The sequence below is a fragment of the Anabrus simplex genome, chromosome 6 (assembly GCF_040414725.1).
Source record: "Anabrus simplex isolate iqAnaSimp1 chromosome 6, ASM4041472v1, whole genome shotgun sequence".
NCBI lineage: Eukaryota > Metazoa > Arthropoda > Insecta > Orthoptera > Tettigoniidae > Anabrus > Anabrus simplex.
In genome coordinates, this window is record NC_090270.1 from 82,853,024 (window position 1) to 82,869,619 (window position 16,596).

The window sequence follows — 16,596 nt, forward strand, 5'->3', positions numbered from 1 at the left end:
TTTATTATGTATTGTCTTCAGTTTATGCATTACTTATGTTTTTCAGTTTGTATGTAACTTTTCGTTATTGTTTTTTCTCATTCTTTTTTTTTTACTTTTATGCTCTGGATTTCTTTTTATCTTGTTTTTATTTGTTGAGCTTTGCTTTCATTCTTCTTTGTATGTTCTCCATATGTGTTATTTAAGTTAGTTATTCTTGATTTTATAATAGAATAGTACATCTCTTTTATATATGTATTAACTTGTAACGTATGTAGTTAAATGTAAGAGAGGGCCACGAGCCCTAACTTCACCGCTGCTAAAAAAAATTAAATAAATAAATAAATAAATAAATAAAGAAACAAAGAAATAAATAATAAAATAAATAAAAATATTTTATCATATAATGCATATTTTACTATGATCCACCGATGGGACTACTAACAGACAATGGATTTTTAAGTCATCTTTTGTTCGAGACAAGTGCTGTTTTGTAATCATTTTAAGTGTCATTAATCTTGATTCTAAATCAATGTGGCCATTTATCAAATGTCTAATGTTTGGATTTTTAAATGTGTACACTAGTGTAATTTGTGTCTTTGTATTTGTAGCCTTAACTCAGGATGTTTAACTCCCCCCCAATTGTTTATGACATCACTATGTCCTAATTCTAATTTTATGATTAATAGCTGAGGATGACCGCTATGTACGGTCAAAACTAGTACTGCTTGATTAGGTGGATAATAAACTGATGGTTCCACTAGGTTAGTCTGGCACTGCTTCCATTTACTTGCGTCAGTGTCCTTGGTCAACTATAGTTCTTTCTCGACCCTGATGATATTAGGTTTTCAAGGCCTAGGAAGTCTTTCATTTTCACACTTTTCGTGGCCCTTCCCTTTCTTTTGTCGATACTTTCACTTTTCGATGTGTAGGACCTCCTGCATTTTCCTTCTGATTAGTGTTAGTAGAGGATGGTTGCCCAGTTGTACTCCCACTTTAAACAACCACCACCACCACGTAGTACACAACTATCTAAATCTCTACCAGTAACCACAACAACCTGCCAGTAAATGAATGAGTGCACGACATATCCTGGAATTATACCCCTGGCGCGATGCCTTGCGAGTGCTGGGGCTCCCAAGTTGCTAAGCTCTCGATGTAATGTATATCGATTACTGGAATGTAATAATTACTAAAATGTAACAATTACAATTTTATTTGAAGAAGTAAATTAGGAGTAAAAATTACATTTTGCAAAACATAATGATTATGAGTAAAAATTACTAAAAAGTAATTGTTTCAAGTAATTCAATTACTTTTACTCAATTACTTCCAAATTTTTGGAACATCTTATCGTTTATCAAGTTATTCATCATTCTCCAGTTGCTTACGTGAGCACTGTATACACACACTCAATTTTTGCTGATCTAGGATATTGCACCACTCCTCTCCTATTCTGTGTCCCGTTTTATTTGGGTGAATAATGTTTTTCTTGGTCATTCTCAAAGTCTCTTGCCTTCCAGATCCTTCTCAAGCCATTCTCTTGTTAGTCTGTTTTTGTCCATTCTCTTTACGGATCAAAACCATTTTAACCTTGATCTAACAACAATTTTACACAAAGACTATCTCACCTGGATTTCTTGACATATCTTTTTATTTTGTGTCTTCTTTCTTCTTGTTTTGTGGAGAAATGACCTAAGGAATTTCATTTCTGCAGTCTGGAGCCTACTATTCCCTCTACTGTTACTAGTGCAAGTTTCAAGGCTGTATATTATTGGTAAAGAGGATCCCTGATAAAGGGTTGTTTGGGGTTTCACAGGAATTTGTTAGTCCCAAAGTAAAAAAATTACCATGGTAATGGAAAACAAGGGGAAACTCTTTGAAAGATGGCTGACAGAAAAGTTTTGATCTCATCAGTTTCCTGAGCCCACAGATAAACTTGAGGCTAACATGCTAACAAAGTAATCTATCCTGTTCAATCACTTTTATAGATTTCTTATATTATGAATAAATATTTTAAATTAAACAAACAATCCAGAACACAAACATCTGCTTCACACTCACATGATGATGATGATGATGATTGTTGTTGTTTAGAGGGGCCTAACATCTAGGCCATCGGCCCAAACACACAATCACAACAAAGAAACTCCCAACACAAATATTTTCAACACCAGAAAGAGCACAAAGATAAGAACACATTAAGAAGTACTGGGAGGCCTGCAAGTCCTTCGAAGACAGTTGGATAATGGACTGACTGAAGTAATCCTATGTAGTCATAAACGAAGAAGAAGAAGAAGAAGAAGAAGAAGAAGAAGAAGAAGAAGAAGAAGAAGAAGAACCCTGTAGTTTTGGGATTATATGAATACAAGCTAAATGAACTTGAACCTGATGGATGAATGTAACATGGGATCTTCATTTCTATAAATTTCATATTACATATTTCATCTTACCAGTTGGTAATATCCACCATCTATTAACATTTCAAAGCAACAAGTTTATCATATGCTTCATTCAAGCTGTCCTTATTACAACAAATAAAATACTAAAGATAGGTGAACTAACCTGTCTTGAGAACAGGTTCTGGTGGTACAGGGGCCCATGGATCAACCACTGGTGTGGGCGAAGCAACCGTCGAGGCACTAGGCACAGAAGCTGGGCTACTCCATGGATCATTCTGTATAGACATATACACCGTTCCTTTAGACAACAGCTAACATAAATTGAAGAAAATAATGAGAAGATATCAATTTTACACAATAAATATACAATTTAATCTCAATTATTTGTTACTTATATGCTATTCACACATGTACATAAATATGTTCACCTACTAACATTCCCCTATTAAAAATGAATTTATAAAATAAATATCTTCTTCAAGGTATGGAATAAAAAGTACAGCATATTCTGCCTCAGCATCATATCACTGCCACTACAAAACCTCCTATGTGAAATATTTTAGCTTAGAACTTTGGCCGGTAAGTTTCTGTCATCTAAGGTGCAATATTGTGTGAATACTGTCAAGGCATTCTCACTCTTCATAAAGTATGTGCTGCGGGTCAGTATATCTCCAAAAATATCATCACATAGGAGGTTTTGTCCCGGCAATGACGATATAACAAATTGCCGATTAAGTTACGGAGTATCAACATTTTTCCAGTATTTAAGAAGTCCGTTTTTAGATATTTATTACAAAAATATACAGAAATTATTATTTCCACAATTAAATATAATTGTTAATTATCTCCAGTGTAAGCCAATATAGTTAAGATCAAGTATATTATGAATATTAAATATTTTTACCATTAACTGAAAAACCGTCACTGTGAAGCTCGAGCTAATAGCTCATTGGACAATACTCGGAATGAATGAATAATAAATTACTTACTAAATTACTACTTTTGTTGTTGGTGTTCCATGTTTTAAGGTGTCATGCCTATATGTTGTTACAAAATTGGGTGCAAAACCTGTGTACTCCTTGAAATATGGATTGATGTTGCAGTTTCGGAACAAAATTGACGTTTTCATCCACGTTATAGAAGAAAGGAGAGACCCCATGAAGAACAATGCCCCTAGGTATGACTTTGAAATGGCAATGAAGAGCAGCAATCACAAGGACCAACTAGGTCTTGTCTGGCAGTTTTGGAGTGAACTCAACTGACTAAGGGTCACTAGTCAAAAAACATTAATGAGAGGAGTCTGGTGAAAGTACATGGAAATAATGTAAGAGTCATCTAAGGATCCTGTAGTTACAAAACATATCTTTATTTATTGCAAGTCTGCAGGAGAATTCCACTGTGAATAGGTTTATAGTGGGCTTTCAAATCTAGACCTGTGAGAATAAAACTGTCCTTCATTCCCTGTCCCAAAAACGAACCAACATAGAACAGATGAAATATTAGCAATGGGTTCAGTTCTTTAGAAAGCTTTAGATATACAGGAAAGAAAATAAAATAAAATCATATGACCTGGTCTACTGAGTTGCATGCATTCTGAAGTACTGCCATCTACGCAGCCTGTCTACCCATTTCAACATGCTGACTGTGCTGCTAACAATGAGAGTGGAATTCTACAGGACAGATACAATGAACGATTCATTTAATTTTGTCGGGGGAAAGACAGTACGCCACCAGAGATCTTGAACATGTCAACGATGACATGGAACATACAATGTAAAGAATTGGGCAATTACTACAGGGTGTTCGATAAATAACTCCCTTTTTTGACACTACAGTGTAAATGTATATGACAGCACACATGGAGGCAAATGTTGCTTATGATGCTGAAATACATTCAAAGTATTTAAGTGACCATGGGAAATGAGAAGTAGTGTGGAGGAAAAAACAAGTCAATGGTGTTGAAAAGAGAAGAGAGAAAGTAAAGTAGCAAAAAAGAGGTGACAGAAAAGGGAAGAACTACAAATATTTAGAAAGTGACTTAAAGGAGAATTCAAGACTTTGTATGGAAATGAGCACTAGATCACAACCTTGTACGAGTTTACTATCGCAGAATAAGGAATATACAGACCTATGTATGCTGAAGAAATTATGCATAAGGTATATTACTTGCCCATCATGACATATGCAGCCGAGACCTGGTCAGTGACAAAGAAGGAAGAGAAACAAATACAGAAAGCAGAACTTAAATTGCTTGGAAGTATGGCACAGATGGGGAGATACAGACAAATGAAGATACAGTATACAGACATAACTACAGGTGTAAAGTTGGGCAATGAAATTAATTATGCTGAGATGGTTTAGAATTATTTAATGGAGGAATGAAGAAAGAAAGCCAAAACTAACTATGGAAATATAAATTAAAGAAAAGAGCCAACAAGTAATATCCAAAAAACGATGAATGGACTTGTTTCAGAACACCATAAAGCAACATAGTAATGGATGAGATAGGGTGGAAAGATGTAAGTAAAATGGAGAGGTTATCCTAATCTAGGTACGTCTGAATAAGGGGAAACAGTGAGTTCTATCAAAGTTGGCTAATTCAGACTGTGTATGAGTCCAACCACAATATATATTTATAGTCCCAGGGTAACAAGCCACCTGCTGCCTTTTCTTGATATATACAGTATTTTTCCACGTGTCTCTTGGCACAGCCCAGATCAAAATGTATCTTCCTCTGAAGTCTCAGTTCCATTTATGGCAATGGCAGTATGGAAGCTGCAGAGGTATGGGCAGTGCTTAGTAATGGCATACAGAGCACGACTAGTGCATCTGGATGCTCTGAAAAGGTGTTATTTGTAGGTTCAGTAGTGTGCAATAGCAGTTTCTGACTGGGGAAAGCAATGACAAACTACCTCACCATCACCATGGCCAGTATGCCTCATTTTAACACCATCAGTGGTGCTAGGTGAGGGTCCAACCAGCCTCTGGGCTGTACTCAACATTAAACCCCGAAACTAATTCTGATTCGCCTTCCACAAAATCAAAAGGAGTTACATTAGTTTCAGCTAAACATGACTTGACAGATATTAACAACTTACAAAAACACCTGTAAAGTGATAGAGAAAAGTATTTACACTAGCAAAAAAGCACACTTGCACAAATAATTTGGTTTATATGCACCTATTATTGTGTATGTATACTTGTTCATGATCAAGAAGTCTTACAAAAAACAAACAATATTTTTACATTTATACCTGGTAAATCATAACATTCCCAATTTTTAAATTAATTTCACAATACAATAAGGTCATCTGAACATTTTTGGCGAAAGAAAATATTAATTTTCATTCTGCAGAACGCTAGCGAAAACTACACACAAAGTGGAGTAACAGATTTTATGGTACAGATGTTCAAATACTAGCAAAACATTTATGAATGGAAAGAAGAGGTCCACAATACAGCTTAGTACCTATAATGATACAAGGTAAAAAGTTTAAGCACCACACTGACAATGCTACTGTTATTTAAGGAAATGTATTACTGCAATATAAATTTAGTTAGGCTGAGAAACAGTAGTGCTGGCAGTAGAAAAAGATTCATCATATTTGCATTTTGGTGACACTTAAATTTTAATCACCATCATTGAGTTTATGGTTAGTATACAATTCTCAACAGAATTTACAGCATTTTATGCAACTAAATGAATTCAAGACATATAAAAAGTTCAAACAGAACCGATGCTTATACTATGAAAAGGAGTTTTTTATCCAACCCCCTCCCTTTTTATTCCATAAATTCTGATTGTTTAGCTATACAATGCTCTGTATAAAAAGAAAATAACTATAAATTACATGATGACTGGCCTCTCATAGAAGAGTTGGTTAACCTAGACTGTCAGCTAAATTATAATTAACATTCATAAAACTGTCATGTGGAAGGAAACAGGATACCTGCACATTATTTACCCTAGTAATGCAACTATGAAAGAAGAACAAAACTCTGGAACCATAGATTAAGGCACAACAAATATCTAACATATTTTGGAAGGCAAAGTGTTATACTAAAATTCAACTCAAGAGCTTAGGAAAAGTATCCTTCCGCACGTGAGCACGTCCCCTGTTCCCCCTTCCCGTCTCTGTTCTCCATCTCCACCACAACCAGCTTATTATTAACGCCATGCGTCTGTCTGACAATTACTTCATTCTGAAATAGTGAAGCATCAAACGAAATCACATCCTTTCACATAGCTGTACTTTGATTACCGGTACGTACCATACCTATTTATTCCTTCAATGACCATGTAAAACCTACAGATTACTGACGAATACCGAGGCAAGAGAAGCAAGTTTTTTTTTCTTCCATAATGCAATTTGTGTGAGGCACATGGGGACTTACAACATAAGTATACGATTCCGCTCTCATGCAACGACTGTCAGTGGTAGTTTCTCACAGTTCAAAAGCTGAAAAAACCACCTGTGAGTGGGATTGGAAAATACAATGTTTCCAGGAATGTTGTAAATATTGTAGTCTCGTCATTCGGAAGGTAAAAACGAACTCATGATCTCTTCATGACAAACATTTCTGCAGGTAGAGGGCGGTTAAGAATATAAAGCAAAGTACAAATTATTATTATTATTATTATTATTATTATTATTATTATTATTATTATCATCATCGAATACGCCAAGGATCCTATTCCCACACCGTATTAAGGCCCTTCCTGTTTTATTTACGGCGAGTGCTGAGCTGACACATCGACCTTTCGCTGGAGACTTGGATTTTCCGTGGAGTTTAAATTCCAAGTGAGCGGCGTAAACACTGTACACAGAAACGCTGGTCAGCTGCGCGGTGTTTTTCACCACGTCTTCCAGAGTCACAGCGGATTCTCATCTCGTAGGCTACTGTCAACATTTAAAACAATTTGGTTTAGATTTCCTACTTATTTTTTCTCCACTTTTGTTAGCTTTAAGGTATTTCACAGGGGACTCAAGCGTCACAGCATCACACACGTATTGCTCACAGCTGGCAGCCATTATGAATACTGAAGATGCTGTTGCCCTGCTGCAGCCAGTATTGCCAACAGTTTTCTTGGATCCATCTTCAACGTCGCACATACAGTATTATGCGAACCTATCAGCAATGGAATGAAGTCGAACAAAGCTCACTAAGTACACAGTGCAACAACATATCAATATCATATTAAATAATTTATTTTGCTACATACACCACTGAGAACAATAACTATTCATAGCCATCTACGTATGAAATGTAAGAGTTGGTAACGAACCCGAATAACATACAACCTGTGATATATTTTCCATATTTATATAGGGCAAAAATGTTTAATTCGTCAAGTCAGTTCACCAGAATATCTAACCAAACTGAAGGAAGCTCCTAACTTCAGGAACAAGTAACAAACCTAGGGAACTATTTGGCACTGCGGAAGCCGACCAAAAGTCTGACTAACATCAAAGGGACCGCTAAGGTCTTAAGTTGACTCTCAGTATAGGAAAGAAAGGAAAATGAAGACCTCAAAAGAAGACAATGGAAGCTGTGATGCAGTACATAGGATGCCTGAAGTACAAAGAAATGAAAATGGCAGTTCAAAATAAGGAAGATTATTTGCAGCAACAAGGCAGTGTCTTAAGATGATGATCTAAGACTTTTTTTTTAATATCTTGAAGCCATCTGTTTTCAGTTTTGACTCAGTTAAGTTATAACTGTTATGGTCTTCAGACTGCAGAAGCTAATTTCAGTAATGAGTGTATGTACTACCTGAAAAAGAAAACTTATGGTAACAGTATTATACCTGAAACAAAAAATTAAAACAGAATGATCATCATCAGATTACATCGCTCTCAAATATTTAGAAATGTTTTTCATTTTTCGGTATAATAATGTTACACAGGTTTCCTTTTGCAGGTCGTTTATAAACTTACTACCTATCGGCAGGCTGAAGAACCTAACATGTATAAATTAACCCAGTCAAAACTGAAAAGAAATGGCTTCAGATAATACAAACTAAAATAAACAGTGTCAAATATTTGTGATGTAAAGAGATCTTATTCATACAAGCTACAGCCAGCACTGGGGATTAAAATACCTGAATAACTTCCAAACATATGCATAAAATTCCTAAGGAAAAGCATGTTATTTACAACATTCAAACTGTAAGGTTTATAATTAGCTCAAATGTCATCAGTTAATGGGAGAAAGCATCAACAGTTTAAGTTAAGGGAATCCATTCTTACCAAATCCCAACTATAGTAAGAGATGTCCAAGGTCTGTTACACAGAGAAATAACACAAAGACAAGATCAGAATATAACATTAACTTTCACAACATTAAAAAAATCATATCCTTTTGTTTCATTCCAAGTACTGTAAAATAAAGTAAAACTGATAAGAAAATTCTCATGTCTGTTCAGTTTGATGATCTGGAAAATCAATGAATGTCCATTACAACAAATTTCATCCTTCTTTCTGAAGATTATCTCTTGATAAGTGGCTCTGCAGTTATAACAAAATATAGTGTAGAGCTATTAAAAACTATTTAAAATAGTAAGTGTTTGAACTTCACTGATGAAGGGAACGTAATATGTTCCTGAAACATGTATGAATAAATAATTTTCATATAAAAAGTATATTGAACAGGTGGACCAAAAACTTACTATTTTAAATAGTTTTTAATAACCTGAGACAATTCAGTACAGGATCAAATCAAATATCTATTACGGTTAAGTTTATCAACAGCAATATTGTGTGTCAATTTCCAAGTGTCATATCTTTGCTTCTATTTAAGCAATCATTCAAAAAAAGATATGGTATTTGCCATCTAATGGCTATGTTATTGAAGCTTGTGCTTACTTGTATCCACACAGGAAGTGCTGGTTTTTTTTTTTTTTTTTTTGCTAATTGCTTTATGTCGCACCAACACAGATAGGTCTTATGGCGATGATGGGATAGGAAAGGCCTATGCGTTGGAAGGAAGCAGACATGGCCTTAATTAAGAAACAGCCCCAGCATTTGCCTGGTGTGAAAATGGGAAACCATGGAAAACCATCTTCAGGGCTGCCAACAGTGGGATTCGAACCCACTATCTCCCGGATGCAAGTTCACAGCCGCGTGCTCCTGACTGCATGGCCAACTCACCCAGTAGGAGGTGCCATAAACTTAGTTTAAATATGTGAAAGAGAACTGTTTTTGAGAAGCAACTGCTAGCTGACAATAATGGTTGTTCACAGTCATGCTGAAGTATTACCTACTAGAGAGTGAGAAAAATTGTTAGTTTTGGTGAATGATGGAAGTGAGGGATCCGCTTTCGCCCATACAGATGAAAAAGTTGATGACTCACTTCCTAAGAAAATCATACGATTATGAAGGAATATGAAGGGTGAAGGAATATGCGATAGTGACAAAGTAATACAACCGGCAAAGAGGCGAAAAACCTCTATCACCCAGTTCATGGAAAAAAATTACAGTGGAACCTCAATTCTCCATTTTTAGAGGGATCACAGAAAATGAAATAACGGGAAAAACAGAAAATCTGGGAACAAACTAAAACCATCAATATACCACAATAATGAAATATGTACTCTGTAATTATAATCTTACAAAAACACTGGTTCATGTTTGTGGGTTACTGTAGTCACGTCCTAGTTCGTGAAGCATGGGCAACGGCTGAGTGGCCTAGTAAGTGGTCCTGAGAGGCGGGATACCAGTTGGTATGGAATGGGAGTGGGCATCTCGGACATATTCAGAGTCCTGGCCCTCCTTGTGCTCAGGCGGCTAGGACTATACAATCCACCGGTGGTCCGTAACCCGTTAGAGGAGAGATCCTCACTTGGACTATGTGCAAGTAGGGTAGCATCCTGCTTCATGAATAGACCGAGCTCAGAACATTTTAAGAAAGCCTCGGACCTATGGGAGTAACGGAGTCACACTCCCATTTCACAGGCGAGGGACTCCTTGGAAACAACTTGGCGAACGAAATGGAATTTCGATGGGGAGCTATCAATATTAATGGGGCTTATGGAAGAAAGAAAGTAGAACTGGCTGAGTCAGCAAAGAGGATGCATCTGGATGTGCTAGGAGTAAGTGATATTCGGGTAAGGGGAGATAACGAGGAAGAGATAGGAGATTATAAAGTGTACTTGACGGGTGTTAGAAAGGGAAGGGCAGAGTCTGGGGTAGGGCTCTTTATCAGGAATACCATTGCACACAGCATAGTTTCTGTTAGGCACGTAAACGAGTGAATGATGTGGGTAGATTTGTCAGTTGGAGGAATTAAGACTAGAATTGTCTCTGTGTATTCACCATGTGAGGGTGCAGATGAGGATGAAGTTGACAAGTTTTATGAAGCATTGAGTGATATCGTGGTCAGGGTCAACAGCAAAGATAGAATAGTGCTAATGGGCGATTTCAATGCGAGAGTTGGGAATAGAACTGAAGGATACGAAAGGGTGATTGGTAAATGTGGGGAAGATATGGAAGCTAATGGGAATGGGAAGCATTTGCTGGACTTCTGTGCTAGTATGGGTTTAGCTGTTATGAATACAATCTTCAAGCATAAGGCTATTCACCGCTACACATGGGAGGCTAGGCGTACCAGATCCATAATAGACTATATCTTAACAGACTTTGAATTTAGGAAATCTGTTAGGAATGTACGAGTTTTCTGGGGATTTTTCGATGACACAGACCACTATCTGATCTGTAGTGAACTAAGTATCTCTAGGCCTAGGGTAGAGAAAGTGAAATCTGTCTGCAAATGAATAAGGGTAGAAAATCTCCAGGACGAGGAAATTAGACGGAAGTACACGGATATGATTAGTGAGAAGTTTCGAACAGTAGACTGTAAGCAGGTTCAGGATATAGAAAGTGAATGGGTGGCATACAGGGATGCTGTAGTAGAAACAGCAACGGAATGCCTAGGAACAACTGTGTGTAAAGATGGGAAAAGGCGAACATCTTGGTGGAAAGATGAAGTGAGAGCAGCTTGTAAACGTAAAAAGAAGGCTTATCAGAAATGGCTCCTAACAAGGGCCGAGGCAGATAGGGAGTTGTATGTAGATGAAAGAAACAGGGCGAAACAAATAGTTGTTGAATCCAAAAAGAAGTCATGGGAAGATTTTGGTAACAACCTTGAAAGGCTAGGTCAAGCAGCAGGGAAACCTTTCTGGACAGTAATAAAGAATCTTAGGAAGGTAGGGAAAAAGGCAATGAACAGTGTTTTCAGTAATTCAGGTGAACTCATAATAGATCCCAGGGAATCACTGGAGAGGTGGAGGGAATATTTTGAACATCTTCTCAATGTAAAAGGAAATCATCCTGGTGGTGTTGTGAACAGCCAACCTCATGGGGAGGAGGAAAATGATGATGGTGAAATTATGCTTGAGGAAGTGGAAAGGATGGTAAATAAACTCCATTGTCATAAGGTAGCAGGAATAGATGAAATTAGACCTGAAATGGTGAAGCATAGTGGGAAGGCGGGGATGAAATGGCTTCATAGAGTAGTAAAATTAGTATGGAGTTTTGGTAAGGTACCTTCAGATTGGGCAAAAGCAGTAATTGCACTTATCTATAAGCAAGGGAAGAGGAAGGATTGCAACAACTATCGAGGTATCTCATTGATTAGTATACCAGGCAAAGTATTCACTGGCATCTTGGAAGGGAGGGTGCACTCAGTCGTTGAGAGGAAGCTGGATGAAAACCAGTGTGGTTTCAGACCACACAGAGGCTGTCAGGATCAGATTTTCAGTATGCGCCAGGTAACTGAAAAATACTACGAGAGGAATAGGCAGTTGTGTTTATGTTTCGTAGATCTAGAGAAAGCATATGACAGGGTACCGAGGGAAAAGATGTTCGCCATACTGGGGGACTATGGAATTAAAGGCAGATTATTAAAAGCAATCAATGGCATTTATGTTGACAATTGGGCTTCAGTGAGAATTGATGGTAGATTGAGTTCTTGGTTCAGGATACTTACAGGGGTTAGACAAGGCTGTAATCTTTCACCTTTGCTGTTTGTAATTTACATGGATCATATGCTGAAAGGTATGAAATGGCAGGGAGGGATTCAGTTAGGTGGAAATGTAGTAAGCAGTCTGGCCTATGCTAACGACTTGGTCTTAATGGCAGATAGTGCCGAAAGCTTACAGTCTAATATCTTGGGAGTTGAAAATAGGTGCAATGAGTATGGTATGAAAATTAGCCTCTCGAAGACTAAATTGATGTCAGTAGGTAAGAAATTCAACAGAATGTCAGATTGGTGATACAAAGCTAGAACAGGTCGATAATTTCAAGTATTTAGGTTGTGTGTTCTCCCAGGATGGTAATATAGTTAGTGAGATCGAATCAAGGTGTCGTAAAGCTAACGCAGTGAACTCACAGCTGCGATCAACAGTATTCTGTAAGAAGGAAGTCAGCTCCCAGACAAAACTATCTTTACATCGGTCTGTTTTCATACCAACTTTGCTTTACGGGAGCGAAAGCTGGGTGGACTCAGGATAACTTATTCATAAGTTAGAAGTAACAGACATGAAGGTAGCAAGAATGATTGCTGGTACAAACATGTGAGAACAATGGCAGGAGGGTACTCGGAATGAGGAGATAAGGGCTAATTTAGGAATGAACTCTATGGATGAAGCTGTACGCATAAATCGGCTTCGGAGGTGGGGTCATGTGAGGCTAATGGAGGAGGATAGGTTACCTAGGAGAATAATGGACTCTGCTATGGAGGGTAAGAGAAGTAGAGGTAGACCAAGACGACGATGGTTAGACTCGGTTTCTAACGATTTAAAGATAAGAGGTATAGAACTAAATGAGGCCACAACACTAGTTGCAAATCGAGGATTGTGGCGACGTTTAGTAAATTCACAGAGGCTTGCAGACTGAACGCTGAAAGGCATAACAGTCTATAATGATAATGAATGTATGTATGTATTTTAAAAAAACACTTCCATAAATTTCAAGAGTTAAAAATCTCAATACTTTCAATTCATTTTTAGCGCAGGAACTACGTCACTTTCCCACGAAAAATGATTTTAAGTCAGTAACAGTTTGTCAAAAAATATGCTACTACATAATACTACACAATACCAAGTAATAATGAAAGCTATAACAGTAAAGGAAAGAAGACATGCACAAGCTTGGTTTGACCAAGAGTGTTACAAGGAAAGAAAAGCAACTCTAAAGGCCCTGAATGCAGCAAAATTATATAGATGCCCAGACGACCTAACAGCATATGCAGAGAAAAGGAGAAAGTATAAAGAACTAATAAAAAAGAAGAAGAATATACAGAGAAACAAGGAAGGAAACAAGCCGAGGAAGCAAAATCAGACCCATACATAGCGCAGAAAAAGAAGACGTCAATCGCAACAGGAGAAATTCATATGGAGAAGTGGGAACATCATTTCTCGAACATACTGAATAAGGAAGGGCTGAAGCAAGCATATGACATAGAAACAGCAGAACCCACACATGCTCTGGAGCCAATAACAACGTATGAAATTAGGAAAGCAATACAAGGAGGGAGAATCAAGAAATCCGCAGGACCAGACAAAATTTACATGGAACACTTAAAAGACTCACTTGACGAGATGGAAGAACTGTGGAAAGACCTAATGAACAAATGTATACAGACTGGGAAGATACCAGAGGGATGGAACACACCGACTCTAAAGATACTGTTCAAAGGAAAAGGGAGCAGAACATCACTAGACTCATTTAGAGGAGTAGCACTAGAAAATGCATCCTTTAATGTTTTCACGAAGATACTAAATGAAAGATTACTAGAAGCCTTCAGTGGGTACATTCCAGAAAATCAATTCGGCTTTATGAAAGGCAGGAGCATGGTCCAGGCAGTGAAATACCTAATAAATCAGGTGGAAGAAGCCTTAAGACACAAAGGAGGGAAATATCACGCGGTATTTGTTGATTTCAAGAAGGCATTTGACTCAATCGACAGGCGAAAGCTAATCGAGAAAATGAAAATGACAATCGGCGAGAGAGACCCACTAGTGAGAATAGTTGAAGCATGTCTACAGAGGACATATAAATGAAGAAAAGACAGTACAAATGACCTTCAGAAAAGGTGGGAAATCAACGCCCAAAGACAACATAACATTACACCAAAAGCCACCACAAACGGTACGAAATTACAAATATTTGGGAATAACACTACAAACAACGGCGGCGTCCTTTGGTATACATATTCAAGAAAGAGCGGCAGCAGCAATCAGAGCCTCATACAGCATCCAAAACATTTCAAACCTATCAATCAGCACGGCGATGAGACTTTTCAAGACGACAGTAGCGCCAGTGATAACATATGGAATTGAGATTGTGTGGGAAAAGCTGAAGATCGGAGACCTGATGAGAACAGAAAGACCGGGCGAGTTGGCCGTGCGCGTAGAGGCGCGCGGCTGTAAGCTTGCATCCGGGAGATAGTAGGTTCGAATCCCACTATCGGCAGCCCTGAAAATGGTTTTCCGTGGTTTCCCATTTTCACACCAGGCAAATGCTGGGGCTGTACCTTAATTAAGGCCACGGCCGCTTCCTTCCAACTCCTAGGCCTTTCCTATCCCATCGTCGCCATAAGACCTATCTGTGTCGGTGCAACGTAAAGCCCATAGCAAGAAGAGAACAGAAAGAATAAAAGCAATGTTCATGAAGAGGATTACCCGAGTTGGAAAGACAGCGCCATCCCGGATGGTATACGAAATGATGCGGGAGACGTATTTCATAGAAGACATACGATCACAATTCTACCTACAATCAACGGAAGCAAGCAGTACACTAGTAAACATCAGGGAAAGGAAGAAAAATGAAATTGACCTATACTTCTACACCTCACCAGTGATGACGGACGATAGATGGACTAGAGAGTGCAACACACAGCGCCACGTGATAACACGACTCTCCATACATGGGTTTCACCACAAGATATGCGTAAACCAGAAGTTCCATGACCCAGACGAAGATTGTAAGTGCACTTTGGGTGGGCAGAAGTGTGGTAAGACACCACATAAGTTGCACGAAAAGAACCAGGACAATAACAGACTATAGCAAAGACTGAGAAGTGAAATTATTTAATGCTCAAACTTGAGTGTACATTTCTCTATTAAAATAAATAATACCAAGCCGAGCAAGAATCGATCAGAAGTAGCTTTTTAGTTCTCTGATCTAATTAAATTAAATAACAGTAAAGGATGAAAAAATTCTGGGAGGAGAAGAAAAGATAAACCAGTTGATTCCTGCAGTCCAAAGTAGGCCAAAATCTGCAGCAACAGCAGCAGCAGCAGCAGCAGAAGAAGAAGAAGAAGAAGAAGAAGAAGAAGAAGAAGAAGAAGAAGAAGAAGAAGAAGAAGAAGAAGAAGAAGAAAGCCCATTTGATACAAAAGTGTCCAACATGATGGTGAAATCCTTCATTAAATTTTTTTTTAAAAGTCACCCCTTGTTATTTGGTCACAGTTTTTGTATGGTAAGTCTTGTACTGCATAAATTATCTTCAGACCACCTCAAATTTAAAAGCTATTCTGTAGTCTAGAATATGGCCCCGAATGCAAGCATCCATTCTCAAACAGAATGGATTATATTCAATTCTGCCTGCCATTAATCACAGGCCACAAAATTAATTGGAAAACTCAAAAATCAAGAAATGTCCATTTATTCGTGACCCTGAGCCCGACTGTGAAGCGCACTGAGACATTCGTTGCACAAGCCAGAAAGTGGGAAAGGATACAAACTTTTTAAATGGTAGGCAACACACATAAAATGAACATTTCAAATGTTACACTGCACACATTAAAAAACCGTGGTTTATACAAGGATATTTTAACATAAAAGTGAGAATGTTATATTTAGGTTAATATGATAATATCTCGAGATCTCCCATGGCTTTATGTACATAAAGTCACCCCTTGTTATTTGGTCACAGCTATATGAAGTTTTTGTATGGTAAGTCTTGTACTGCATAAATTATCTTCAGACCACCTCAAATTTAAAAGCTATTCTGTAGTCTAGAATATGGCCCCGAATGCAAGCATCCATTCTCAAACAGAATGGATTATATTCAATTCAGGTCCCAAGAATACAATCATATACATGCCTCATGGTGCCAGAAGTTTGAGTGCATCACTGACATTTGTAGCAAATATGAAAGGTTCACCTTAGGTAACATGTCACAATGAGTCAATTTGCAGAGAAACTATATT

The 16,596-nt window shown here is 37.7% G+C and overlaps 1 protein-coding gene across 9 annotated transcripts in view; it reads right to left on the reverse strand.

Annotated features, from left to right (window-relative positions):
- The window catches only part of lqf (epsin homolog lqf), a 255,684-nt gene that overhangs the window by 98,315 nt on the left and 140,773 nt on the right, over positions 1-16,596 (reverse strand). For all 9 annotated transcript variants that reach the window (XM_068228319.1, XM_067149807.2, XM_067149808.2 and 6 more), the window contains one exon: positions 2,545-2,656. In XM_068228319.1, the coding sequence (XP_068084420.1) occupies positions 2,545-2,656 (112 nt within the window). The remainder of the gene's footprint in view (positions 1-2,544; positions 2,657-16,596) is intronic.